This window comes from Zonotrichia albicollis, chromosome 5 (assembly GCF_047830755.1).
Source record: "Zonotrichia albicollis isolate bZonAlb1 chromosome 5, bZonAlb1.hap1, whole genome shotgun sequence".
In the NCBI taxonomy this organism is placed as follows: Eukaryota; Metazoa; Chordata; class Aves; order Passeriformes; family Passerellidae; genus Zonotrichia; species Zonotrichia albicollis.
This window is the reverse complement of record NC_133823.1, coordinates 4,487,203-4,510,875: the sequence shown is the minus strand read 5'-3', so window position 1 is coordinate 4,510,875 and position 23,673 is coordinate 4,487,203. Positions and strand designations below refer to the sequence as shown.

The 23,673-nt window shown below is 39.7% G+C and overlaps 1 protein-coding gene across 3 annotated transcripts in view; it reads left to right on the top strand.

Moving 5' to 3' along the window:
* The window catches only part of CTNNA2 (catenin alpha 2), a 494,680-nt gene that overhangs the window by 39,233 nt on the left and 431,774 nt on the right, over positions 1-23,673 (top strand). For all 3 annotated transcript variants that reach the window (XM_074540544.1, XM_074540542.1, XM_074540543.1), the window contains exon 2: positions 19,884-19,990. In XM_074540544.1, the coding sequence (XP_074396645.1) occupies positions 19,889-19,990 (102 nt within the window). In that variant the 5' untranslated portion in view covers positions 19,884-19,888. The remainder of the gene's footprint in view (positions 1-19,883; positions 19,991-23,673) is intronic.

Genomic DNA, 23,673 nt, shown 5'->3' with positions numbered 1-23,673 from the left:
CTTTTTCAGATGATTGCTCCCTTTGTGTGACAGAGGGAATGCCATTCTCACATTTTGGCATGAGTAAACATCTGTGTATTCATGGCAGATACCAAAACTCTTTCTGTCCAAAACCTTGTTCAGATGTCTCCTTAATACCCAGGTGTTAGGTTTCCATACATGGTAAAGGAAAACAACAGGAGCAAAAACAAAAACCAAACCAAAAAACCTAACAACCTGAAAAAAAACCAAAAAACCCAAACCAAAATTAACTCCCAAAACCCCCAAACCAACAAGAAAAACAATAAAAACCCAATAACACCCCCTGCAAAAACCCCCAAACCAAACAAAAACAACCTCAGAAAAAAAAAGGGACAAATTAATGCATTTTTCTGCAGTACAAGAAAATGACTTGGAAGTTTCTGTGGGAGTTACACAGCATGAAGCAAAGCTGAAGTGCTTAATAATACCAGTCCTAAATGAAGTATATATATTTTACCTTGATTTGTTCTGCTTATTATTTTGTGAAATTTAACTTTTTTTTTTTTTTTTTCTCCCTTTAACGTCTTTCATGAAAAAATCTTGACTATCATAATGTGGCTGTCAAAGGGAACTTTGCTTTTTGTTTAGCTTTTTGAGAGTTGCTGGTGTATTTTAACTTTTCCCTTCCCATTTTACCTTCCAAAGTGAATATTCATTTGAGAACCTGGCTCTGTATTGTGCTTATGATCTAGTTGGGTATTTTATCGTGTATAAACTACCCTGATTACCTGTGGAGTTTCTACCTAGGTTTTAGGAAAAGTAACTGCTTAAAAGACCAAAGTGTGGCACTGGTGGGAAGGCAGATGTGTATTCTGTGCCCAGAGGATTTCACTGTGAATGGTGGTGGAGTCATTAATCAAATATAGTTCCTTATTTTCCTGATAAAGGAGGAAAGAATGGGAGTTCAGTAAATGGAGATTTCAGTGATTTGAGTGGGAGAATACTCTGCCTTTTTTTCTTTTTTTCTTTGTTTTAATGAAATTGAAAATGTCATTCAGCCTTATCTGGAAGTTCCATCCAGCACTCTCTCAGGTTCATGAGTTTTAGCAGTGCACTGAGCAGGAGTAATGTTACATCTGAAACAGAATTATTGAGCCCTTCAGTTACTGTGTGTGAGCCTGGCTCAAACTGGAAAGTGTTTCAGCTGAAGGAGACCTTGGTGACGCAAATGACAATTTAAATACTCGGTTAAATATCAGGAAACACAGATCTCTTCAAAGAACTAATAAAACCTTCCACAACATAAATGCTGTTTTCTGGAGGAGGCTGTGCAGACCAGAAGATATGCAAATATTGGATTTAAAGGTAATTTGTGTAAGCTAACACTGCTAATAATTGGAATTTATGTATGTGCTGGCATATGGGAAAAACTAATTAACCACTCATGCCTAATGTTGCATAATAGGAAATGGTAACTTGCAGGCAAATAAATGCATGAAAAACTCATCAGGTTCTTGTAAGCAGGAGCCATGATTCAGATTTTGGGATTCAGGCTGGATGCTGCAGCCTTCTGTGGGATCAGCAGCGTGCTGTGCTGGGCTGGCTCTGAGCTACATTAAAAATCAACCCTGGGACAAATCCCATTTCAGCCCTGGACTGTGGGAGTGGAAAACTCTGAGGGACCCTTGAGGTGAGGTTGGACATGGGCTGGGAATCCTGTGGGACTGGAATGTCAGGAGTGGGCACTGGGAAAGGCAGGTGATGCCTGGAACGTCCCAAACTATGAATTGACTTTGGAACAGAATTGAAATGACTTTGGAATTTCCTCATCTAGCAGTCACAGGGAATTTCTGATTTTGCATTCAAAATGCAGAATTATGCTTGAATATGTATATATTCATATGTGTGTATATATATATATATATATATATATATATATATATGTATGATTTCAAACACGTTATGTGCAATTCTGGATTTAAACACTTCAGCAATTATTACTTGAGAGAAGGAGGTAGAAGGTGTATAAATGCTGATATGCAAGTTAGGCTTTATTCCTGTTTAACCATGAAAGTTGAATTGTCTCCTCTGTTAGGAAGCTGGCTTATACACTTTGGTGTTCCTAATAATGTTTATCCATATATTATGTTCTTTTGTGATGGATGTGGAAATTTAGAGTAACTTGCCAAATGGTTCTTTTTAATTTCAGGAAGAACTATAAATGCTTTTCTGTTCCTTTTAACTAGAAGGAATAACTCTAATTTCCTACTTCACTTAAAAGTACATGTACTTTTTTATTTGTTTGTTTTGAGTTTGGGGAAAGTAAGAATAAAGAAAAAAATTCATAATTCCTCAATCAACAACATTTTCAGCCATATAAATATATTTAAATCATCTCCCAAGAAGGCAAATTAAATATTTAGTATATAAGTGTGGATTTCCATACGTTTTCAGCTGTAATTTTAAGCTGCAGTTTACAACAACAGTACAAAATTATACCGTTGAGACAGTGTAATTTATGAAATGTGTTTGTAGTTTTGCAGCTGATAAGGACAGGATATGAAAAGGAAAAATCACAGCCACAGTGCAGTGAAGTGACAAAGGAGACAATTTCTGTGATTCAGACAGGACAGTGCAGAAGATTGTTTCAGGGAGCAAGGTCAACTGTGTACAAAGCTGCTCCTGAAAATGTTACATTTAAATTAATTAAGTTTATTTCAATGGAACTCAGAGCGGCTGGGTCCACACCGGGTCTGGCTTTTATCTGCCCAGGATAACTGAGCTACTTTGCATTCCTCTGGCTGCTAAAATGAAACATTATCTTGAGGCATTCTGAGAGAATGGAGCGGTGGATGATGGATAGATAACTCTGAATAAGAGTGAGAAACAGCAGTGGTGATTAGAACACTGATTCTATCAAGAACATTTAAAAAATCATCATTTTTCCCCTCCTCTTATCCACTTGTCTCACTGATGGCAGGATCAAAATTAATTCCACAAAATAATCTCTTCTGATTTCATGCTTTCTTCTCGTGAATACCATGTTTTGAGAGGGAATGCAGAGCATCAAAAATATTAATGTGGAGAGATAAGTTTGTGGCTCCCCATCTGAAGAGAGTTTTATAGGAGGTGCAGATGTGAGTGAAGATGATGCTGAAGATCTGCTCCCTTTGGGTTATCCCATCCTCAGAGTGCTGCTTTTGTCCTGAGATGGTTCCAAACAAAAAGCCCAGGACAGGTCATAAATGATGCCTGCACAAGTGCTGTCAATGTGTCTGATAACCAGAAATATTTACAGTCATGGCATTATTTGGTCTGCTTGAATGTAGGCTTTGAGTGCGATATCTCAGTGGCAGCAGAAATAAAATATGAAGCCCTTTATAAATTTTAATTTTCATTGTTATTTTTGTAAGGAAAAGAATAAGCTGTGTTGTCTTGGTTAAAAATGATGCACACACATATTGCTGTGATATTCCTGGCAAAAGCCTCTGACCCATAAATCTGATTTCCAGGGTTGCAATTTTTAGCAAGCACTACCTTAATTTAAATAACCCCATTTAGTTGTAGTCTTCAAACCTGTGTTTGTGCAAACAAATTTTGCCACATGAAGTAGGGAAGATAATGGTGAAATTCTGGGATTAGCATTTCTGTCTAATTCAGTTATAAACTGTATGACATGGCTTGGATTTGGCATATGTTAATAGGTGAGATTAATTTATGGATTTGATTAAATGTGCTCGTTGTTGTGAAACATTTTGTTGCAAGATTACCTCAGGTATTATTTTAATTCACTTTGCTTACTTGGAATGGACTGGTGGAATTGTGTAGAACTAGATTTTTCTTCCAAAATTTTATCAGTTATTACCAATCCTTGCTCAAAAGTTTCCTTGCGAGGCCAGGCCTGTGGTGATGTTCCCAAATTTCTGTCTAACAAGGAAATTCAAAGTAATGGAAGTTCAGTACCTGGGGTTTCATACTATGACCTCCTACATAATTAATTTTTCACCCACTGTGAGAGTTTAGGGATGGGTTTTTGTGATGGTACAAATAGAATAGTTATATTTTATTGATATATTTTTGATTATAGTGTATTTTATATGTTTGGAATTAAAGTTTCAGAAGGCAAGTATTTTCTTATTAACATCTGGTTTCAGTTGAGTTTGCTCTGATTATACTAGAAAAATAATTGCTGGTAGGAATGTTTGATTTCCTTTCTGTGATCTGAGGAAGTAATTAAGTGCTGTTAAATGGAATTCTATTTCTTGAAATGAGTTCACTTTCCTTTGAATTTCCTCATTAGCTTCTATCTTACAATTAAGTAATTGTGCAAGATCATCATTGATTAAAAGTTGTGTAGAGGATTTAAATGTGTATTTCTGCTTTTGGGAATGTGGGAACTCTTGAGGGGCTGGAAAAAAATTGGGAATGCTTGATTTAATGTGATTTTTTATTTTCCTGTGAAATTAAAATGACAGTAAGGAGCTGATCAACCTGAAAGGGACTTAAAGGTGGTTTTTACAAGGGCAGAGAAAGAGACAATGGGAAATAGCCTCAAGTTGCACCAGGGGAGGTTCAGGTGGGATAGCAGGAGAAAATCCTTCACTGAAAGAGTGGCCAAGCATTGGAGGGGCTGCCCAGGGCTGTGGTGAGGTCACCATCCCTGGAAGTGTTCAAAAAAATGAATATATGTAGTGCTTAATATGGTTTAGTGGGTGTGGGAAATGGAGAGATAAAAACTTCCGCAGGACTGATGTAAAAAAGAAAAAAAGTACACAGATATTAAGTAGAAAAACAATAAACTTATGGTTCTATAGTTGTAAGTAAGAATATGCCTTAAGTAAGTGAGAAACTGTATTGATAAGATAGAGAAGGGTTTATAATGTAGGGGTGTGGTTGTATAGAGCAAGCTATGAATTTAGAAATTATAATATATATAACATATATTTCATCTGTGCATGTGAGATAGCAGCTCATTGGATAAAATATCCACAGTGCAGTAGAAGTGAGTAAAGGTGATAGGTGAGAAAAGCAAAATAAACCCTGTAGCTGCTGTCCATTGGGTTAGAAAGTTCTGTATTGCCTTGTAATGAAGAACTTGTGGCTGCTTTGAGCTATGGCCAACTGTCTGCTCCTCTAAAATCTCACAGCCTCTGGGGCTGATGTTTATCTGAGCAATAAATCATTCTCAGCCCAACTGTGGTCCCATCCCTTCATTAAAAGTTGAGATAAAAACAAGTGGGAATGGTGATACTCAGAGGTTGGACTTGCTCATCTTGAGGGTCTTCTCCAGCCTTATTGATTCTGTGTTAGAAGACAAGAAAAGGCTTCTCTTTCTGCCTGATAAATAGATCATATAAAATGTTTAGAATCTGTTATTTTGCTGTGTTTTCTATCCCTTTTGGCACCAGCAGCCCTTGGAGAGTGGTCTGAACCTCCCTCTTGTCAGGATGTGAGAGCACTGACAGCAGAACTGCTGTGCCACTGCCGTGTAGATAGTGAAGTGTCCGGTTTTCGGCTGTTCGGAGGGCCTGGAAAGGCCCAGGGTGGCCTTGGAGCAGCCCGCGTATCAAAGGAACAGAAGAGGCTTCAGTTCTTTTCTCGGTCTCTGTGTTTATTAATTGTTTATCTAAAAGATTTTCTTTCGGCCCGACAGAGCTCTGCTCAGCAGCCAGCCATGAGCACACTGTGCTGCCCTCCCGGGCAGCCACCTATCTTTATACCCATGGTTACGTGTACAATATTTATCATTTTTCCCCAATACCTTTCACCCTTATTGCCCAGTGCACTTTTAGTAATGACCAATCCTAAAGTGCCACCATCACCACAGAAGATGGAGGAGAAGAAGAAGAAGAAGAAGAAGGACAGGACACGCCCCAATTCCTCCATCTTACTTCTCTAAACCCCCCTGTACAGAAATCCTAAACCCTGTGTTTCACTCTCTAATTAACTAATCCCCTCACCATTCACCCCGGTGAAACCCTCCTATCCTCATACAGGTGTCGTCTCCTGTGTAGGATCAAAGTCCAGCCACCAGACACTTCTGGAACATTCCAGGACTCCCGAGCCCCCCAAGGGCGGTCTCGGTGGCTCGGCACCTCAGTCCTGAGGTGCTGAGATCCCACAGTGAAGGAAATGTCACCACCTGTTCAACCCCTGAGATTTTTTCCATGCCTGCCCTTCTCGGTGGTGATTCCTCACTTCCAGGAACATCGTGGGTCTATGATAAAAAGTAATTTTCACAAGTGCCTCTGTGTGAAGCTGAATGGTTCCTCCGTGTGCCTCTTTTAGTAAACGAAGCTGCTGACGCTTGAAAGGCAAACTGGAGCTGTCATCCCCGTGTTTCCCCTCAGATCCACCGAATTCCTTGTTTCCTGATCCTCCCTGTCTGGGCAAAGCCGTTCCTGCTCTTAGAGCCTGGCACCACGTGCCCTGCTTGCTCTATCCCACGGGAAGTGGAAAAGGAGTAGATTTATCTCACTCCTAAGAGCTGGCCCAATCCTTTGTACCCCGGAGGTTTCCTGATCTGCTGGAGATTGTCTGCAAGTGATTTGTCTTGCTCTCCATCCCAGAGCAGGCAGCAGGCTGGGGTGACAACAGCTTTACACTCCATTTAATGAGGGGATGAAGTGGTTGATGCCTCTGAGTAAAAGTGTAGGAAAGCACTCCCTGAGAGCTTTCCTGGCCCTCTCTCAAGCCTCAGCAGCCTGCAGCTCAGCACCTTCAGGGCAGTCTGATCGGGCTTTTTGTCTGTTCTGTCGGTTTTTCCCCTTTCTCTTCCTTTTCAGGAATGAATTAAAAGCATTTTATGAGCTGATGTGTAAATTTCTCACATCTGTAGTGCACTATGACAGGGAGTTCCCAAACCTTTCTGGATAATGCCAAAAGGGTTTTATTATTTTTTTTTTCCATTGAGAAAGACTAAAGCAAAATGTTGTATAGTTTTATTGATGACACTACAGGTTGACAATGATGATGATGATGATGATGATGATGAAGAAGAAAAGGTTCTTCCCCCAGAGGGTGCTGGCACTGCCCAGGCTCCGCAGGGAATGGGCACAACCCCAAGGCTGCCAAAGCTCCAGGAGAGTTTGGACACCACTCCAGGGATGCCCACGGTGGGATTGTTGGGATTCACCTGTGCCACACCAGCATTTGGACTTTGATGATCCTTGTGCGTCCCTCCCAGCTCAGGATATTTTATGTTTCTATGATTTTAGGTATTCTTTTGTTCTGCACTGTGAAGACTTTTTAATCTCTGTAGTTTTTCCTTGAAGTCCTTGAGTGCCCTTGTTGCCGCTCTGTTCCTCTGTTCTGCAATATTCTTTGCAGGAAAGTGATGGCTAAATTATATTAATGATATGGATTTATATTGGCATAATGTTGTTTTCTGGTTTGTTCTTGTTCCCTTTTAGAATAATTCCTCACCTTATTTTTGTTGCTGCTCTGTGTTAAGCTGGCATTTACAGAAAGCTATTATAATTCACAGATTGCATTCCTGGGTTTAATAACCAATTCAGAGTCCATCTTTATGTATGCAGGCAGGATCCTGGTCCTTCCTGGTTTTTATCACTTTGCATCTATCAAACTTAAATTTAATCTGTCTTTTTTCACTGCCATTGTAAAAACTTCAAAGCAGTCCTGCTCCATGGTTCTTGTTTGTTTGGAAGGAAAGAAGGGAGGAACAGGTAAATGATCAAATTGTGAGGGCTGGCATTTTGCATTTCAGTAATGTGCTCAGTCCTGAGATCAGTTAATTTATTGTCAGTAGCTAGGTTTCCTGGAAACATAAGAGGAGAGGGAAATGACATCAAAGTAAAGGAAAATAATAAATGTTGGGCTATCTATAGTTTGAGTTCTTTCTGTATAGTTTGAATTCTTTTTGTGTTTCTTTTTCTGTATTGAGATACAGAAGTGAGAATGGAACCTGTAGCATTCCCATAACCTGATGCCTTCTGAAGAGCCATGAACAGGTACCCAAACAGGTGTCCTGCCAATGTTATAACAGGGTGGAAATGGAATTTCTGAGGCTGCCAAAGACATGGCAAAATGTGGTGATACCCTGCAAACCTCCCCAAAGTGCTGGACCTGAGAGCAAAGCCAAAGGAAGAGCTCAACCCTGAAAGGAGATTACATTTGTTCATAAATCCCTTTCATTTTGATTCTCTCCTCCTGAATTTTCTTTATTGTAATGGCCAAGCTGTGTTCTAATAAAATCTGGTTTTACTAATTCAAAGCCCTTGTGGTGTTTCTGGTTCACCTAGGTGAAAGAAAAGCTGTGAGTGGATGTGGCTCAAAGCAGGGGTTGACACAGGGTCCAATTAAAGTCTCAGTGATCAATCTGAGAAATTCTTTCAGGTACCAGTTGCAGATGTAGTCTAGGCTGACACTGATTTATTGAACTGTCTTGTCTTCTCTTGTGGTCACACCAGAAACATCAGCAGCTAAATTAAAAAAAGAAAATTCCCAAAATTTCTAGAACAGCGACCATAGAAGTTCTAGCTGGTAGAATTAACACATCTTTGTGTATGACAGTTGACTGATAAACACTAAAAAAATCCAAATTCAGTTTGCCAGTAAGTTTTTTCCTTGGGTTTTGTTTTTTGGGTGGTAGGGTTTTCTTTGTTTTGGTTTGGTTTTTTGTTTTTCTGGTTGGTTCTTTGGTTTGGTTTGATTGTGGTTTTTTTCTTCTTTGTGTTTTTTTTCCCCTCTCTCTGTTTCAGATGTTGATTAACACAAATCTGAGGCATCACAAGATATCTTTTATAAGATACAATGCCGGGCCTTTGTAAAGCACAACATTATTGAAAAGTTATTTATGTTCTGAAGGTGTTGCAGGTCATGGTGGCTTGGACAGCAAATTAAAGCTAAGTGGACAACACAATTACATCTGGGATAAAAAAACCTGTCCCATGTCCTTGGGATGATGGATTTCTTTATGGAATAGGTGGGGAAAAACATGTTTAGTTCTAAGTACTACACAGAAATCAAAAAGTACAGGCTGATGTTGATAAATTAGATTTTCTGTTGCAAAGTGAAGCATTAATGGAATAGAGTGGATGAGAAACAGCCCCGTCAGTCTGCTCTCAGACAGTAGAAAGCTGGAGCCACAGTGATAAGAATTATTTTTGAAGGAATAGGATGGCACAGAGGAATTAGCGAGGACAAATGGGGAATTTAAGGAGTGGGATGTAAACATGTAGTTAAAACCAAGTGAACAACAACAAAACAGCCACGAGGGATAAGCTCAGAGTGCTTTGTACGTGGCAGCAGAAGGAGTGATGGGATGCCATGGATTAGTGAGGGCAGCAGGATCACCTATTGACTGCCTGGTGGGATGCAGGGAACAAAACAAAAAAGAGCTCAGGCTTCAAGGCTGAACATCCCTTGATCAGGGACAAATGGTGATTTTGGATACTTTCCATGCCTGTGCAATGAAGAGAAACTGTGATGACACTTGTCACTATTGAATTATCTGCTTGGTTTTCTTTCATTCTGCTGCAAATACCCCACTAAAGCCCAGGAACATCCATGCATCGTTGTGGTGGCTGGCAGCATGCTCTGGAGTTATTAAAGACAGGGATGTGAGCCAAATCAAAGAAACTTACTGCCTTGAAAACTGGGTTTGTTCATAGGAAAAGGTAAAAGAGGAAACTCTAAAATACTGGTCGTTAGGAAATTAACGACCGTGATGGGGAGTTTTTATTCTACTGCTGTGTATGTGTAATGGAAATATTGGCTGCCACTAGATTGGGATTTTTCTGTCTGGAAGGTGTTCAAGGCTAGGTTGGATGGGGTTTGGAGCAACCTGGGCTGGTGGGAATGTCCCTGCCCATGGCAGAGGGTGGAAATGAACTTTAAGGACCCTTCCAACCCAAACCATTCTGTGATTCTGTGATTATATCATCTCTAGCTCTGAAAGTAATCCCTTTGTTTGGAGAAATATTGCTTAAAATTCTATGACCATTCTGTGACCAAGCAGTTCTCTGTGTTTTATGGGTAGTTTTAAACAAATAGTGGATTGTGCCAGGCAGTGCCAGTGCCTTTCCTGCTCCATGAATTGTGTTGCCATGGAGCATAAATCTCCCCATGTCACTGGCCTGTCTGACCCATTCCAGCACATTTATAATTAGTGGGAGCTCTTAAATCTATATGCTCCTTATCTTAATGGAAGGTAGTGCTGTAGATGGTGGGGTGTTCACTGCTGGAGTTCAAGGGGTCTGGAATTCAGCTGGATAAAAGCAGTTTAGTTCCTGCTTGGAGCGTGTGAATTGACTTTTCTGGAAACCTGGTTGTTTGTTGGGACTGCAAAATGACCTTCAGGGTGTTTGTGTGGCTGTACAGGGCTTTTTGAAATGAAGCCAGATCCCATCCTTTGCCTTTTTTGTTTGTTTTTGGTTGACAGTGTCCTGCAGGAAGGAAGAGATGTGATTAGTGTAATCACCTCCATATCATGCACTGTATCTTCTAATGAAGTCAGTTCTGCTTGAAGTATTCCTTATCTTGGAGACAGTAAAGTTCTGAATTTAAAATGAGCAGGGATGAAAAATCCATCTCAGGTCCCTGTTCCTCATACATATTTTTTCCCTATTTAAAAATATTTTAAAAGCTGTTTATTTCTATGAAAAACCTGTGAAATTTCAGCTTTCCTTCACTTTTCCTTTACTGGGGAATCTGTTACAATAATTGGTTATTTTTGTTTTTACGGTATTTAAAATTCTCATAAATACAAATCTGTAAGTCTGTGATATCAAGTTTAATATTGTTACCTCCCATGTAATACTTTGTTACATGTTCAAGTGTCAGCTTCTCCCATTGTTTTGTAAGAGATTAATGTTGAATTGTCAGCCTTGCTCTCCTTCTTTTCTGGAGTACTTCTCCTTCTTGTCTTCAGTACTCTGCACACTCAGGAAAAATAAGAGAGAGGTCAGGTGTTAGAAGCCTTATCTCTCTCTTTCCATGACATTTTTCCAAAGTTGTGCATAAGTTTTGGGAGAAACAGCTACTTTATTTTATTTTTTTTTTCTCCTTTGGAAGATGCATTCTTTAAAGATGGCATCTTTTGCATTAGAAATTGTGCATGTCCCCTGATTGTCTGCATACCTTCCTTTTGAATCAAGGACTTTTCTGAATAGGAAACATTAATTATCTTTAATTCAGTGAATTCAGTTGAGAATATAATGTGATGCAGTTCTTGTACCACATTGTATTTCAGTTTTTCCCAACCGAGAGAACTACAGCAAATCCTGTGAATGCACAACTGGGGAAGATAAAACTTTTTGGATATTATCATGCATTGTGCCTTATTTAAAACATCCATCAGCATAAAAATAACATCAGGAAAGTTTTCAATAACAAGTGACCAAGCAGAATTAAGCAGTTTCAGTTCTTATTCCTGACATTTAGTTCTGTCGATGCAGATTTTTTACTTTGTCCTTATTTTGGATTGGTGATAATTATGGAGTGGTAGCTGTGGCTTGTCTCAGAATGAGACCTATTCTGAACAGGTTTTTCTAAGGATAGAGCAACTTTCTGTAAAATGCTTAAAGGAAGAGCAGATTTAATGAACACAGGGTTAGATGATAAATTTCTCTGAGGTTTTTAGGAGTTTCTCAGAGGCAGTTGATGAGCAGCTGGACAGATCAGATACAGGATGATGTGGCAGCTGGAAGTTGGTGGGAATGCTCAGAGAGGTGGTTAATGACCCCAGATATTAATTGCTGAGGAAAATGTCAGCTGTGCCTCCAGTGGGCCTTGTCTGAGGCCAGCCCTGTTTAATGTGTTAATGATGGAGTTGGAAAATGGCACAGCTCCTTCTCCAAAGTGTGGAGGCTTGTGGGCTTTCCAAGGGCAAGGGGAGACTGCGCTCATCCAGTGAAACTGTGCAGGCTTTGGGCTGGCTGTGTCTGTAGTTCACATAACTAAAGTTCACCTAACTAAAAGATTCTGTTCAGTGCAGGAAAACAGTGTTGCACCTGTAGGAACAACAGAAAAAAAACCCCTTTAATTAAAATGATTAATAATTGGATAATTTAAAACTTAATGAAAGGGAAATGTGTGTAGAGATGCTGCTGCAGCCTTGCCATTCTAGTAAAACCAGCAGGGAAACAGCCTCCTGAAAAAGCCAAGCAAACTCAAAAAAGCTCAAAACCCCCTGAAGCTTTGACTCTCCATAGGAAAATCTGTCAGTTGTTTCATTTGGAGGCTGCAGTGGTTGATCTGCCTGGAATAAAGAATTCTCTCTCTGAGAAGTGAAGAGCAGCTGCAGGGTAATACAGAGGTAAGGTTAATTGTAGTTTCCAAGGATGAGGAATTGTAAATAGGATTCTTTTGGTGAAAGGATGACCCCTACATGCAGGAACAGAAGCTTGCAAAGTCATGGTTAGGATTAAGTTCAAGAACTCTTTTTGAAGCACTGTTGGAACTTGAGATGCTAATTCTGTTGTTGTAAGGGGAGCAAATGTGTTAATTTAAACCAAAGATTCTCAATACCTCTCTGCCTTTGTAAAATGTGAGCTGGTGTTACTAATGCCAAGTTCATACAATGAAGAAAAGTAGGAAGTGAAATAGAAGAAGTGAAGAAATGTTTGCTTGGATTTTTTTTTTTCCTGCAAGGTAATGTTGCCTTAAGTGGAAGCAGAAAAAAAAGTTTCCAAACCTTACAGTTTTATTGCTAAAAGGAAGGTAATTTCTGGAAATTCAGCATATCTACAGTAATTTATCTGTCTTTTACAGATATTACTTTGCTGTATGTAGAAATTTGCATCATTTGGGGGGAAATACGATGGATAGAGAAGAGAGTGCAGGATCTGCACTGAGGACCTGATTTAAAACGATTTGGTTTTCCTGGGCTTGCAGCATGACCTGACATGAACCAGCCTCTCAGCAGCACTGAGCTCAGGGGCTTTGATCACGTCCAGAGCTGTGAGAGAACTTTTATTAGGAGGTGTTGAGGAGCTGTGTGAATACAGAGCGATCTGGGGGAAAATCTATGGTTGTACAGAACAGACAGGACAGCCTTTTGCTGGTGCCTGGCTGCCTTGTGGTACAGATTCTTTAAAATCTTTTATTTCACTGAGCTTTTAGGGAAACTCCCCTACCTTGACTGTAAAAGTTACTCAGTGGAAAAAAACCATGCTTGTATAAATAATGCAAGATGAATTATTTGAATATAGGAATTTTATGTATGGCTGTTCAAAGCAGCTTTCAAGCACTTTGATTGCTTACTCTTATTGGAGTAAATTACTTTTCATGCGGTTCTACTTGGAATATTTATTAAAGCAAAGAAATGCCAACAATCATATTTTTCATCCTTTCTAGAAATAGCACTCCCTAAATCACCAGGCTTCTCATGGAGAAGCAGCCATTAGAAATTTAGGTGTTTTAAGGATTGGATATTAGATATAACATCCCCCTGGAGTGAAGATCTTTGAATTAATAAACTTCACCTGATTGCTGAATGATGGGAGAGCCCAGATAGGCACTCAGACTCAGCTGCAGGTGTGTGAGCCCTTAAAGTAGAATTATTTTCCTAGGACATGGAGTAGATAGAAGCTGTTTGGACACTGCATGCAGTTAAGGTTTGCATGGAATTCTGAGGTCCATTCTCACTTTCTGGTCAAAGCAGAGGCAGCAGAGGGTCAGGCAGGTGGGTGGGGATGGGACACCTTTGTTACTCCAACTCTTACACTGATGTTTGTACCTTCCTTGGGAGATTTTAAGGGCCTGCTTGATTTCTGAAGGCCTCACACCTGATGCAGGTCTTGGTGTAGGTTGTTAACTCCAAGACTGAGCTGGTTAATGTGACTGAAAATTGTCAATCCCTCCATCATTGCCTTTTTTATCTTTTTTAGCCAGTTCTTGTGTTGGGGCTCTGCATGGTCTCTGTCCCACTGGCTCCGTTACCGCAGTAATCCTCCCCTTGAAAAGTGTAGGGGGATAGAACATGAGTAAATAAAGGTAGTGTAGAAAGTAATCTTAGCCCTAAAGAGTTGCAGCTGAGCCAATTATTAAGGATCAGGAGCAGGCCTGATGTTAACAGGTTACACCTGTAGCCCATCAGAAGAGTGTTATAAAAGAGTGGATTGGGTGGTTGAGGGAACTGGAGTCAGTTGGCTGCTGTGAGGACAAGGAAGAGTCGGTGCCTGGAGGAGCTGCCTGCAAGAAACATCAAGGGGGTAAAAAACTCCAGAAATGCGGAACCCTTGCAATGTAATGACAATAGAACTTTTGCTCTATAATAACAGCAGGTAAAGCCCTTTTCCCTCCTTCCTTGGTGGTTTATTGGTTAGAAATGTGAGTTTGCATCTTGGGCTGCTTCCATTTAAGAACTTGGTGTTGTTGAAGCCAAAGCAGAATCTCTTCCTGCTGTGGGGGGTTAGCAGAAGGGGAGAGGGCTCTGAATCCAAAGGGAAGCTGAGAGCTTAGAAAAGCTCCAATTAAAATTTTTCTGTGTGATTAGGCTTGGGAGTGGGGCCTAAAGGTTTAGTTTGGCTTGTTTCTTCCCCACCTAAGTTGTGAAAGAAGAGAGGAGTCACATTCTTTAAACAAAATAAATGAGTATGTCAAGAAGTTGTTGTTCAAGTGTGGAGACAGACACTCCTTATACTCCTCCAAACCATCCTGCTCTGTTTATTATTTTTTTCCTTTCTCCATTTTTTAAGCAAGGTGATGGGAAGTTCCCACTTGAGCTCTGATTGTTTCAGCCAGATCTGCTGGAGGCTGTGCTGGGCTGTCATTGAGTAATGATAAGAGCTTTTTATCTGCAGAAAGGCATGTTCTCCATTCCCTTTCCCACTGCACTTTTACTCCTCATAGTAAGTCTCTGTCCTCTTAGCATTTCTGCTTTATTTCCTTTCCCTGCAGTTGTTACGTGCTGCTGCTGTTTGTCCTTTTGTCTCTATTTGTATTCTTGTGTGAGTGGAGGCAGAGAATGAGCAAATGGGTTGGGAATTGTGCTGGAAACCGGGCTCCCTAGAGGATCAGAGCTCTTGCAGCTTCACTCTCTGCTGCTCAGGTCAGAGCAGAGGTGCAGCTGCATTGCTCAGCACTGCAGATAAATGTCAGGGGACAGGATCTTGGCTATGGATATGTAGGTTTATGTATATAAATATATCAGTGCAGCTCTCTGCCAGCCAGGTCAGCCAGGGCTGTGTGTGTTTGTAGGATTTCTGATTTCTGAGCTGGTTTGTCCTGTGCTCCTGCCTGCCCTGTGCCTGAGCTAATCCAGAGCCAGCTCGTGCATCTCTAAACGCTGCTATTCTCTGTAGGCAGACTCAAGGGTATAACCATTCCTGTGTTTAGATTTCCACCTCCCAGTGAAACAAATGTCTGTGAAATCAGTCAGGTTTTTTTTTGTTTTTGTTTTTTTCTCTCTGTCTGTCTCAAGGGCTTGTGTATCCTGCTGGAAGGAATTCCATATTCCTGGCAGAAGTCTGTCTGTCTCTGTGCAGAGAGGTGTTTGTTTTGACGTGGTTCTCAATCTTCAGATGAGAACCAAGGAAGTGCAGGCTGTGTTGTTCTGTTTTTAACTCCTCTTAAACCAGTTTGTGTCTGGAGAGGCTGCCCTGCCCTCCCACCTCTGCTGCTCCTCTCAGGGCTGTGGTTGTCCCCTGTGCTGCTGTGAGCCTGGCAGGGTGAATTATTGTCCAGGCAGGTTCTGTCCTGGCGGAATTCACCAAGGGAGAAGGGTGGAGACCTGCAGGAGGAGCTGAGCTGGCGATCAGATGGGTTTAAAGCATTTGTGGAACTGATCCGGACATGGAGATTGAAATCCAGGGTGGTGACTGATGGAGAATCAGATGTAAAGCAGATTTTCTTCACTCCTCCATGTAAATACCTTAAGTATTAGGTATTAAATATTGAGTATTATTATTGAGTAAAAAGTTAGTCTTTTACCTTTAATATTGGAAAGATTATTACTATTTTGCTAAATTTTTACTATTTAGCCTTTTGACTCCTCTCACCTTACTGCTTCTTAACCTTGCTGGACATCTTTCTTCCACTAATAAATATAATTTTTTGCCTTGCAGTAGCAAGTAGGGTGTTGGAAGTACAGACTTGAACTGCCAAGCATTGCAAATTTACTCCTGCCAGCTGATTAATCCTACAGCTTTCCTATGAGTCAGGTAGAAAGGGTTTTGACTTTATTCTGGATGAAATGTTTACCATCTGTCTTTTGTGTCTGCATTGCAGATGTGAGCTGGACTAACAGCTGGAGGTCTGCTCAAGACTGGCAATGTTTATGTTTTTAAAAACTTATCACTTTGCTTCAGCAAACATTGCTTTAGCTGATGTAGATTTTAAATATTTTAAGTTGGGGTTGCAGCACAGAAATGAGCTGCAGTCACTCGTGAGCAGCTTTGACCCTCAGAAATCGCTGTGTGAGTCACAGGGAGAGTGGATCTGTTGTGGAGGAAAACCAGGGAGTTGTAGTGTGACAGACAAACAATTCCACATGCTGAACATTTTGGGTTCGTAGGATGTTCCAAAAAGCAGAATTATGCTGTGTGAAGAGGCTGGTGGCAGGGGTGGTGTGGGGTTACAATTGTGGGGGCTGTTACATAATGGAGAATTCTGCTGCTGTGTCTTGTGTTTGTGGGGTTCCCAGATGAGGGAAGGAATGATGAATCTGACTCCATGCTCTCAGAAGGATAATTTATTATTTTATGATACTATATTATATGAAAGAATGCTATACTAAACTATACTAAAGAATACAGAAAGGATACTTACAGAAGGCTAAGAAGATAATAATGAAAAATTGTGACTCCTTCCAGACTCCTGACACAGCTTAATTGTGATTGGTCATTAAGTCAAAACAATTCACATGAAACCAATGAAACAATCACCTGTGGGTGAACAATCTCCAAACACATTCCACAACACAGGAGAAGCAAATGAGATAAGAATTGTTTTCCTTTTCTCTGAGGCTTCTCAGCTTCCCAGGAGAAAAATCCTGGGCAAAGGGGTTTTTCCAGAAAATATGACGGTGACAGATGTGGATTTTGGCTCCACTTGTCCAAGTAAATACTTGTTAGTATTTGCTAAAGTAAATACTTATTTTCTTTAGAGATAGGCTTTGGAGACAGACTGGCTAAACAAATTGAGCATTGCTGAGCTGGATAGAGACATTTCTGTGCTGCTGTATTTAGGAAAAGCTAAAAGCTTAGAACAGGAGACATTTTGGCACATGCTCAAGGAAGAAGAAACACAGGCAATAGAATTCCTAAAATATATTCTTGATGGAAGTCTGGAGCTGGGTTCAGGATTAGGACTGCAATGTCTCTATACTTCTATGGCAGTATTTTTACAGCACTATTAAATTATATTTCCTTTCAGTGGAGTACTTAAAGCTACTTCTGGGGAATATTTGGTCAAATAGTCATAAAATACTCGGAGCATCCTGTCCTTTATCCAACTGAGCAGTCCCTGTTTGGTGTAGGAAGTTCAGTGCAGAAATTGCAAGGAAGAAACATTCCATCTATTCTTACATAAACACTTGGGCAGGTAACTTCTCTTTAGTCTTGTCATTTAAAATTGCTGTTGTGACAGCAACTGAAGGATTGCTGAGAAAAATACATTAATTTTACTTTTTTCTTATTTGCTGTTGTGTAGATTTTACTGCAAATGAAAAACTGCCGCAAGTTTTTAATAAGATTTTTTTTCTTGCGTGTTCCCTTTTTATATTTGAAAGCCACTGTGGTGGATTTAGTGTTGGTTAATTATTAGTGTATTTATTTTTTGTTGTGAGGTAGGGTTGGGAAAAAAGTAAAGTAGGTTTAAAATTTTAAAAGGGTATAAAGAAAAATTTATTAATAGTAACTAAAAGAAAGTCATAAAAATTAGAATAAAATCACCCTTTTATTTTGAGTTCTGAGGGATATTTGTTTTATTTTTTGTTAAGGTTATATTCTGGCCATATTCTGGCTGTAACAAGTGATCACCCAGGTTATTTTTAGTATCACCTGCATGACTGCCATCCACTAAAGTGAATTTGCTTTTGTAGGCTCTGGACTATGGTACAGCTTTGAATTTGTTTTGGAATTATGACAAGTTTGAGTACTCACATTAATACTTAGTGAGGAGAAGTGTGCTTAGTGAGAAGACTGTGACACATTTGAAAATATCCTAACTCATAATTAACCAATTAAAATAATTGTCTACTTCAGGTTTATATTTTGACTTCCAGAGACCAACTGGAGTGGCAACCAACTTTATATAAAAAAGAAACAGGCTCTGAAAGATAATTAAATATTATCTGTTGGAAAAATGATGGCTCCCCCATCACCTATGTTTACAGCAACTAGAAACTGTCTCACAGTTTCCTTTAATCACGCCTGGGTGTTTTCAGCACTGTAAAACATGAAACCTAATGGGTTTCTGTGGAGGACTGGAAACTGAATAATAGTGATTTTAGCACTCGCTAGATATTATCTGATAATTCTGTTACCAAACGTTTGCAAGTGAGAGGAAGCTAATGATGGTTTTATATGTGATTTATAAATATATTGATCAGGGAGTTCTGATATGCCTCTCTTTTTGAGCAAGTATTTAAACCCAGTGAGAATCTTCTGCAGAGACTCGCCGGCCTGTTTATATTGATTGATAGTGATTCCTCCAGTCACTCTCCTGAGTAGAGCAGTAGAATTTATTTTGTACATACTGGATAATGCTGCTAAATCCTGAGTAAGTGCCTTGCTGAATTCATGAAGTGGATTGTGATTCAAGGAGCAATAGCTGAATTTCTTTTGATTTTTGTTCCCTTAATTGCGGTGGTGATTAATTCATTTATTTATTTGTAAATTTTAGTACTGAAAATAGCTTATTGATTAAAAAAGCTAAGATAAAATGCCAAAGTTGCTAAGTTAAGAGTAGTAAAATTGCTTTCTGAAGAACACAATTTGAAACTTTTGGGATGCTCTATGCAGAGGGGCCTGACTTGAATCTCACATGATATCCAGTATGATATTACTGGTTTGTCTTTACCTGTTAAGAGTTCTCATGGTATACAGGACTTCTAATTTTTCATTTTAATTGTGAAATAAATATTTAAATCGGAATTATTTGAAATGAATATTTTTTAATTTGATTTTTCTGTCTTCTTGGGTTTGGTGGACAGGTTAATTTATATGTGGCTTTGCTTGTCACCAAATATTTAAATCACTTTCCAGCTCAGTGAGGTGCACTGGATGTCTCTTGCAGCCTGACAGCTGGACTTCTCTGTATCTGGAATTACCAAAATGAGTTCAACTGTTAAGAAAATGGCATGAAAACCTGAAATGGTGAATAAAATGACAGCAATTTGCTGTTGTCTTAATTTTGGGCTTTGTTTAAGCCTTTAAGCCTACGGTGGTCCGGAGAATCTGCTTTGTCTTTAAATGAGTACTCCTCTTCTTGATGCAAAATTAAGAATATTGTGGGAGAAATTTGATTCAAAAATCTGAACACAGTTGTTGAGTTTGTTTCATTCCACATCTGACTCTTCCAGTTCCTTGCCTCTCTCACTCTGAAGGGTGCTAGGGGATATGGGTATTGTAGTAAGTTCATAAAACTTCCTTACACTTTTCCCCTGCTCCAGTTTGGGGTCTCTTTGTGGGATAAACTCCTGCAGGATAAACCTGCTCCTGCCTGTGCCCTCCATGGGATGTGGTTCCTTCAGGACGCACCCATCTGCTGTGGTCTTGGAGGTACAGGAGTAAAAATAATAATAAAAAAATATATATATAAGAATATAAACATCTAAACACCCATTGGATGTGGCAGTGGTGCACCTGGGAGTTCTCGGGAGCACAGGAACACCAGCAAGACTATGGAGAAGTATTTAATATGTGGCTATATATATATTTATTCTTTAAATAAATGCTCTGCAGTGTGTGGATATGGCAGTAATAATTCTCATGCTGTGTGATTTTTATCTGTTCCAGGGAGTATGACTTCTGCAACGTCACCTATCATTCTGAAATGGGACCCCAAAAGTTTGGAAATCAGGACTCTCACAGTAGAGAGGCTCTTGGAGCCTCTTGTTACCCAGGCAAGTGTCTTTGGTTTGTTTTGTTTCTTCCTTCAGCCTGATGCTGTATTTACTCTCTTTACATAATTATCTTAATCGTATTTGATAATAAAAACATGAGCAGTTTTTGTTCGTGATCTCTGTTGGAAAGCTCTGCTCAAACATGTTTAGAGGCTCTTGTTCTAAATAATTTATAGCCTCAAAATGTGAGCAGGAATACAGTAGCAACAGCTATTTACTTATGTCTGTCTTATAAAGCAATTTAGAAACTTAACAGTCAGTCTGAGATAGGGATCTGACTGAGACATGCTTCTGGCTTGTTATTTCACCATGAAAGACAGGCTCAAAATGAAAACAAACCAAAACCAACCACCCAAATTACAGAAACTATTAAAACCTGTTTTTATGGAATGTTTGTGGAGGCCTGGTGCCTTTTTGTTTCTGAGTTGCTGTTAATAAGGGAAAGCTGCTACTTTAATTCCCCCCAAATGATGTCCCTCTATGGTTTCTCTGCTCTTTCAGGGAGTCACTTTCCAAAGCTGGCTGTTTTTGTTTTTGAAAAAAAATTGTTTCTTCTCTACAAATTATTCTGGACATGAAAGTCCCTAAGTCTAATGACTTTACAGAGTCAAGGCAGAGAGTTTGTTCTTTCATTCCACATGGTGATAACATGGTATTTAACTTCCATGGTAAACCCTGATAATTTTGTTCTTGGTACGAAAGATAGACTAAAATTCTGAATTCACTGTGAAAACAGCTGAAAATGAGGTTGCCAGTTCTTTGTTATTCTGGTACTGATCAGCCTCAGCAAGTGAAGCTGCTGTGCACCAAACTCTGTTGTGAAATCCAACTTATTTTGTCCTCTGGGAGGAATTTCTTGTTCTCCTTTTGCTTTATTTTCCCCTGCTTTACCCAGAGAAGAGAAAGCATCAGCCCAGGAGTTCCATTGTAGATTCACAGTTTCACCAGGGGCTGGGTTAACTTTGTGCTCAGCTACACCTCTGTTTGATAGCACGCTTCAGCAAATGCAAATCAAGAAATTACAGCTGAGCTACAGGACTTGGATTTCATCAATGATAAAAACTCATGTTCCCAAGATTGTGTTTTGATGAGCAACAATGTGTTTCTGTTTTAGCAGTGTGTCAAGGAGACTAGGGAAAATAAAATGCTGTCAAGAGAGGGTAGACAAATGTTAGGCTATTGTTTTATTCAACTTATATGAATATTTCCATTCTGATTTCTTCTTTTCATAGGCTTCTAGATGAAATGAATAAATAAAATAGAAACCTCCTTTTTGAACATGTGATTTGATTTCTTATATTAGGGAAATAAGTAGATTTGCTTTTTTCCCTCTACTTTGATTCCAGTGGAGTATGTTTGGCTAAAACCTGTTTTATATGAGCCACACAAATGTAATCACGAAAGCTCCAAGTGATGAAAAATGTGTTACCTTCAGATTGCCTTTATCTGTTGCATTTCTAGCTGAGGCTGTTCAGCTGCTCTTTCTGTTTTTTCTCAGATAAGTTAAGGATCATCCCAGTTTTAAAGACTTTTTTTGGTTTTTTTCCTTTGCCTGAAATAGCATTTGCAGTCTGCTCAGGTCAGGAATAATCTCTGGTTTGCCTGTGCCGTGGCAACCTCCACAAGATGCCACGTGCAAAAAGATTGGGATCTCCTTAAAAAGTTTCAAAGCAATTTCCTTGCTGAGAGAGAGAACGTCTAATTTGAAGCTTTATCTTGGCAAATAAATAAATAGATAAATGTATAGGTATTTAATCTCATTCAGGTTGAGCTCTGAAGAACACTTGAGGATTCAAATGAGCTGCTTAACAAGGAGGTCTTGGAGGTGGGAAGTTCTTCCATAAGTCATTGAAACAGGTCACTGGATAGAAAAGAGAGGTTTGATGGCCACAAAATGCAGCAGAACTTTCACAAAAGTTTCTGAGCAGCCTTTGGAGGCAGTCCTACCTCCATGGAGTAATTCAGGTTGGAAAAGCCGTCCAAGATCATCGAGTCCAACCTGTGCCCTGTCCCCACCTTGTCCCCAGCCCAGAGCACTGAGTGCCACATCCAGCCATTCTGTGGACACCTCCAGGGATGGGGTCTCCAAACCTCCCTGGGCAGTTCCAATGCCTGACCACCCTTTCAGTGAGGAAATTCCTCCTGATGTCCAACCTGACCCTGCCCTGGTACAGCTTGAGGCCATGTCCTCTTCATTCTCTTGGTGTTTTTCTAGGAGAAGAGGCCAATCCCCACCTTGGCACAACCTCCTTTCAGGGAGGTGTAGAGGAATTTTGACCAGCAGTTTGGAGCAGATGAAATCCTGAATCCCCCACAACCAAAATTTTTATGATCCTGTGATGTCCAGCACCAGCAGGAAAAATTCATGTTTCATTTTGGCATTTGTATTTGAATAATCAGAGTACCTTCTTGTTCTCCATGCTGTGTATAATTTTGGACAATGCTGGAAAAACTGGAAATTTTTGTACACAAGTTTTAGGGCTCCAAAAGTGCTAATTTAGTCTTTTGTATCTGTGAACTTAGACCCTGAACTCAGTGTATGTGTAGGCACATGACTGACAGATTTGCAGATTGTGCACATCCACTGGTCTCTGTCAACATTATATTTTCTGAAAAATCCTCTTTGCCCAGAATTTTCTCCTGGGAAGCTGAGAGGAATGAAAACAATAATTATTTGGATTGCTGCTGCTGCGTTTGCTGCTTTGGAATGTGGCTCAGACATTGTTTACCAACAGGTAAATGTTTGATTGGTTTCATGTGAATTGTTTTTTCTTAATGGCCGATCACAGCCAGCTGTGTCAGGCTCTCTGAGTCAGTCATGGGTTTTTATTCTTCATTCTTGTGAAGCCTTCTGATGTCTCCTTTCTCTTTCTTTTAGTATAATTTAGTATAGCATTCATTGATACAATATTGATATAATATTGATGTAATAGTATAATAAATTAGTCTTCTGAGGACATGGAGTCACATTCTCATCTCTCCCCTCATGCTGGGGACCCTCACAAACACCACAGATCTCTACTGATAGTTTGGAGATCAATGCAGGAATGTGATGTGGGTTTGACAAAGAACACCTCAGTGAGTCAGGGTATGAGAATGGTGCATTAAAAGTGAATTTTAGACAAGCTCATTAGTGTTCCAGATGAGAAAATATGGATAACCTAGGAACTGATTTGGAAGAAATTAGAAGACAAGAAGGTTGTCTGAGCTGGAGGCAAATAAAAAAAGAAATCCAAAAATCCATTAACTGATGATGAGAATGCATTAGAAATGACAGAACTGCATTTATTCTAGGAAGCCCTGAACTAGCAAACTAATTAAAACTTTGTGTGGCTGTCAGAGATGTGAGAGGGTTGGGGCTGGCTGGGGTACCCCGCTCCCAGTGCTTGCTGTCATGGTGGAAGAGGAGCAGGCAGGGCCTGTCGTGTCATTTATTCACTTGTCATTGCTGAGATTTTCTAAGAAATACGTGCTGGAAAAAAAATCATTAGAATTTCTGTTCTCCTCTGGGTTGAAATTACTAATTGAAATGTGTTTATTTCCTCTGGCTTTAGTGTCATAATTAGCTAAAAGCATAAGGTAGTTGTATTTGTTGCTAGCTTTGTTTTCTGACCTTTTGTTTTAATATGAGTCTTGTAATTTTTAATTTCATTACATGTTTATACAGAAATATACAACTAAAA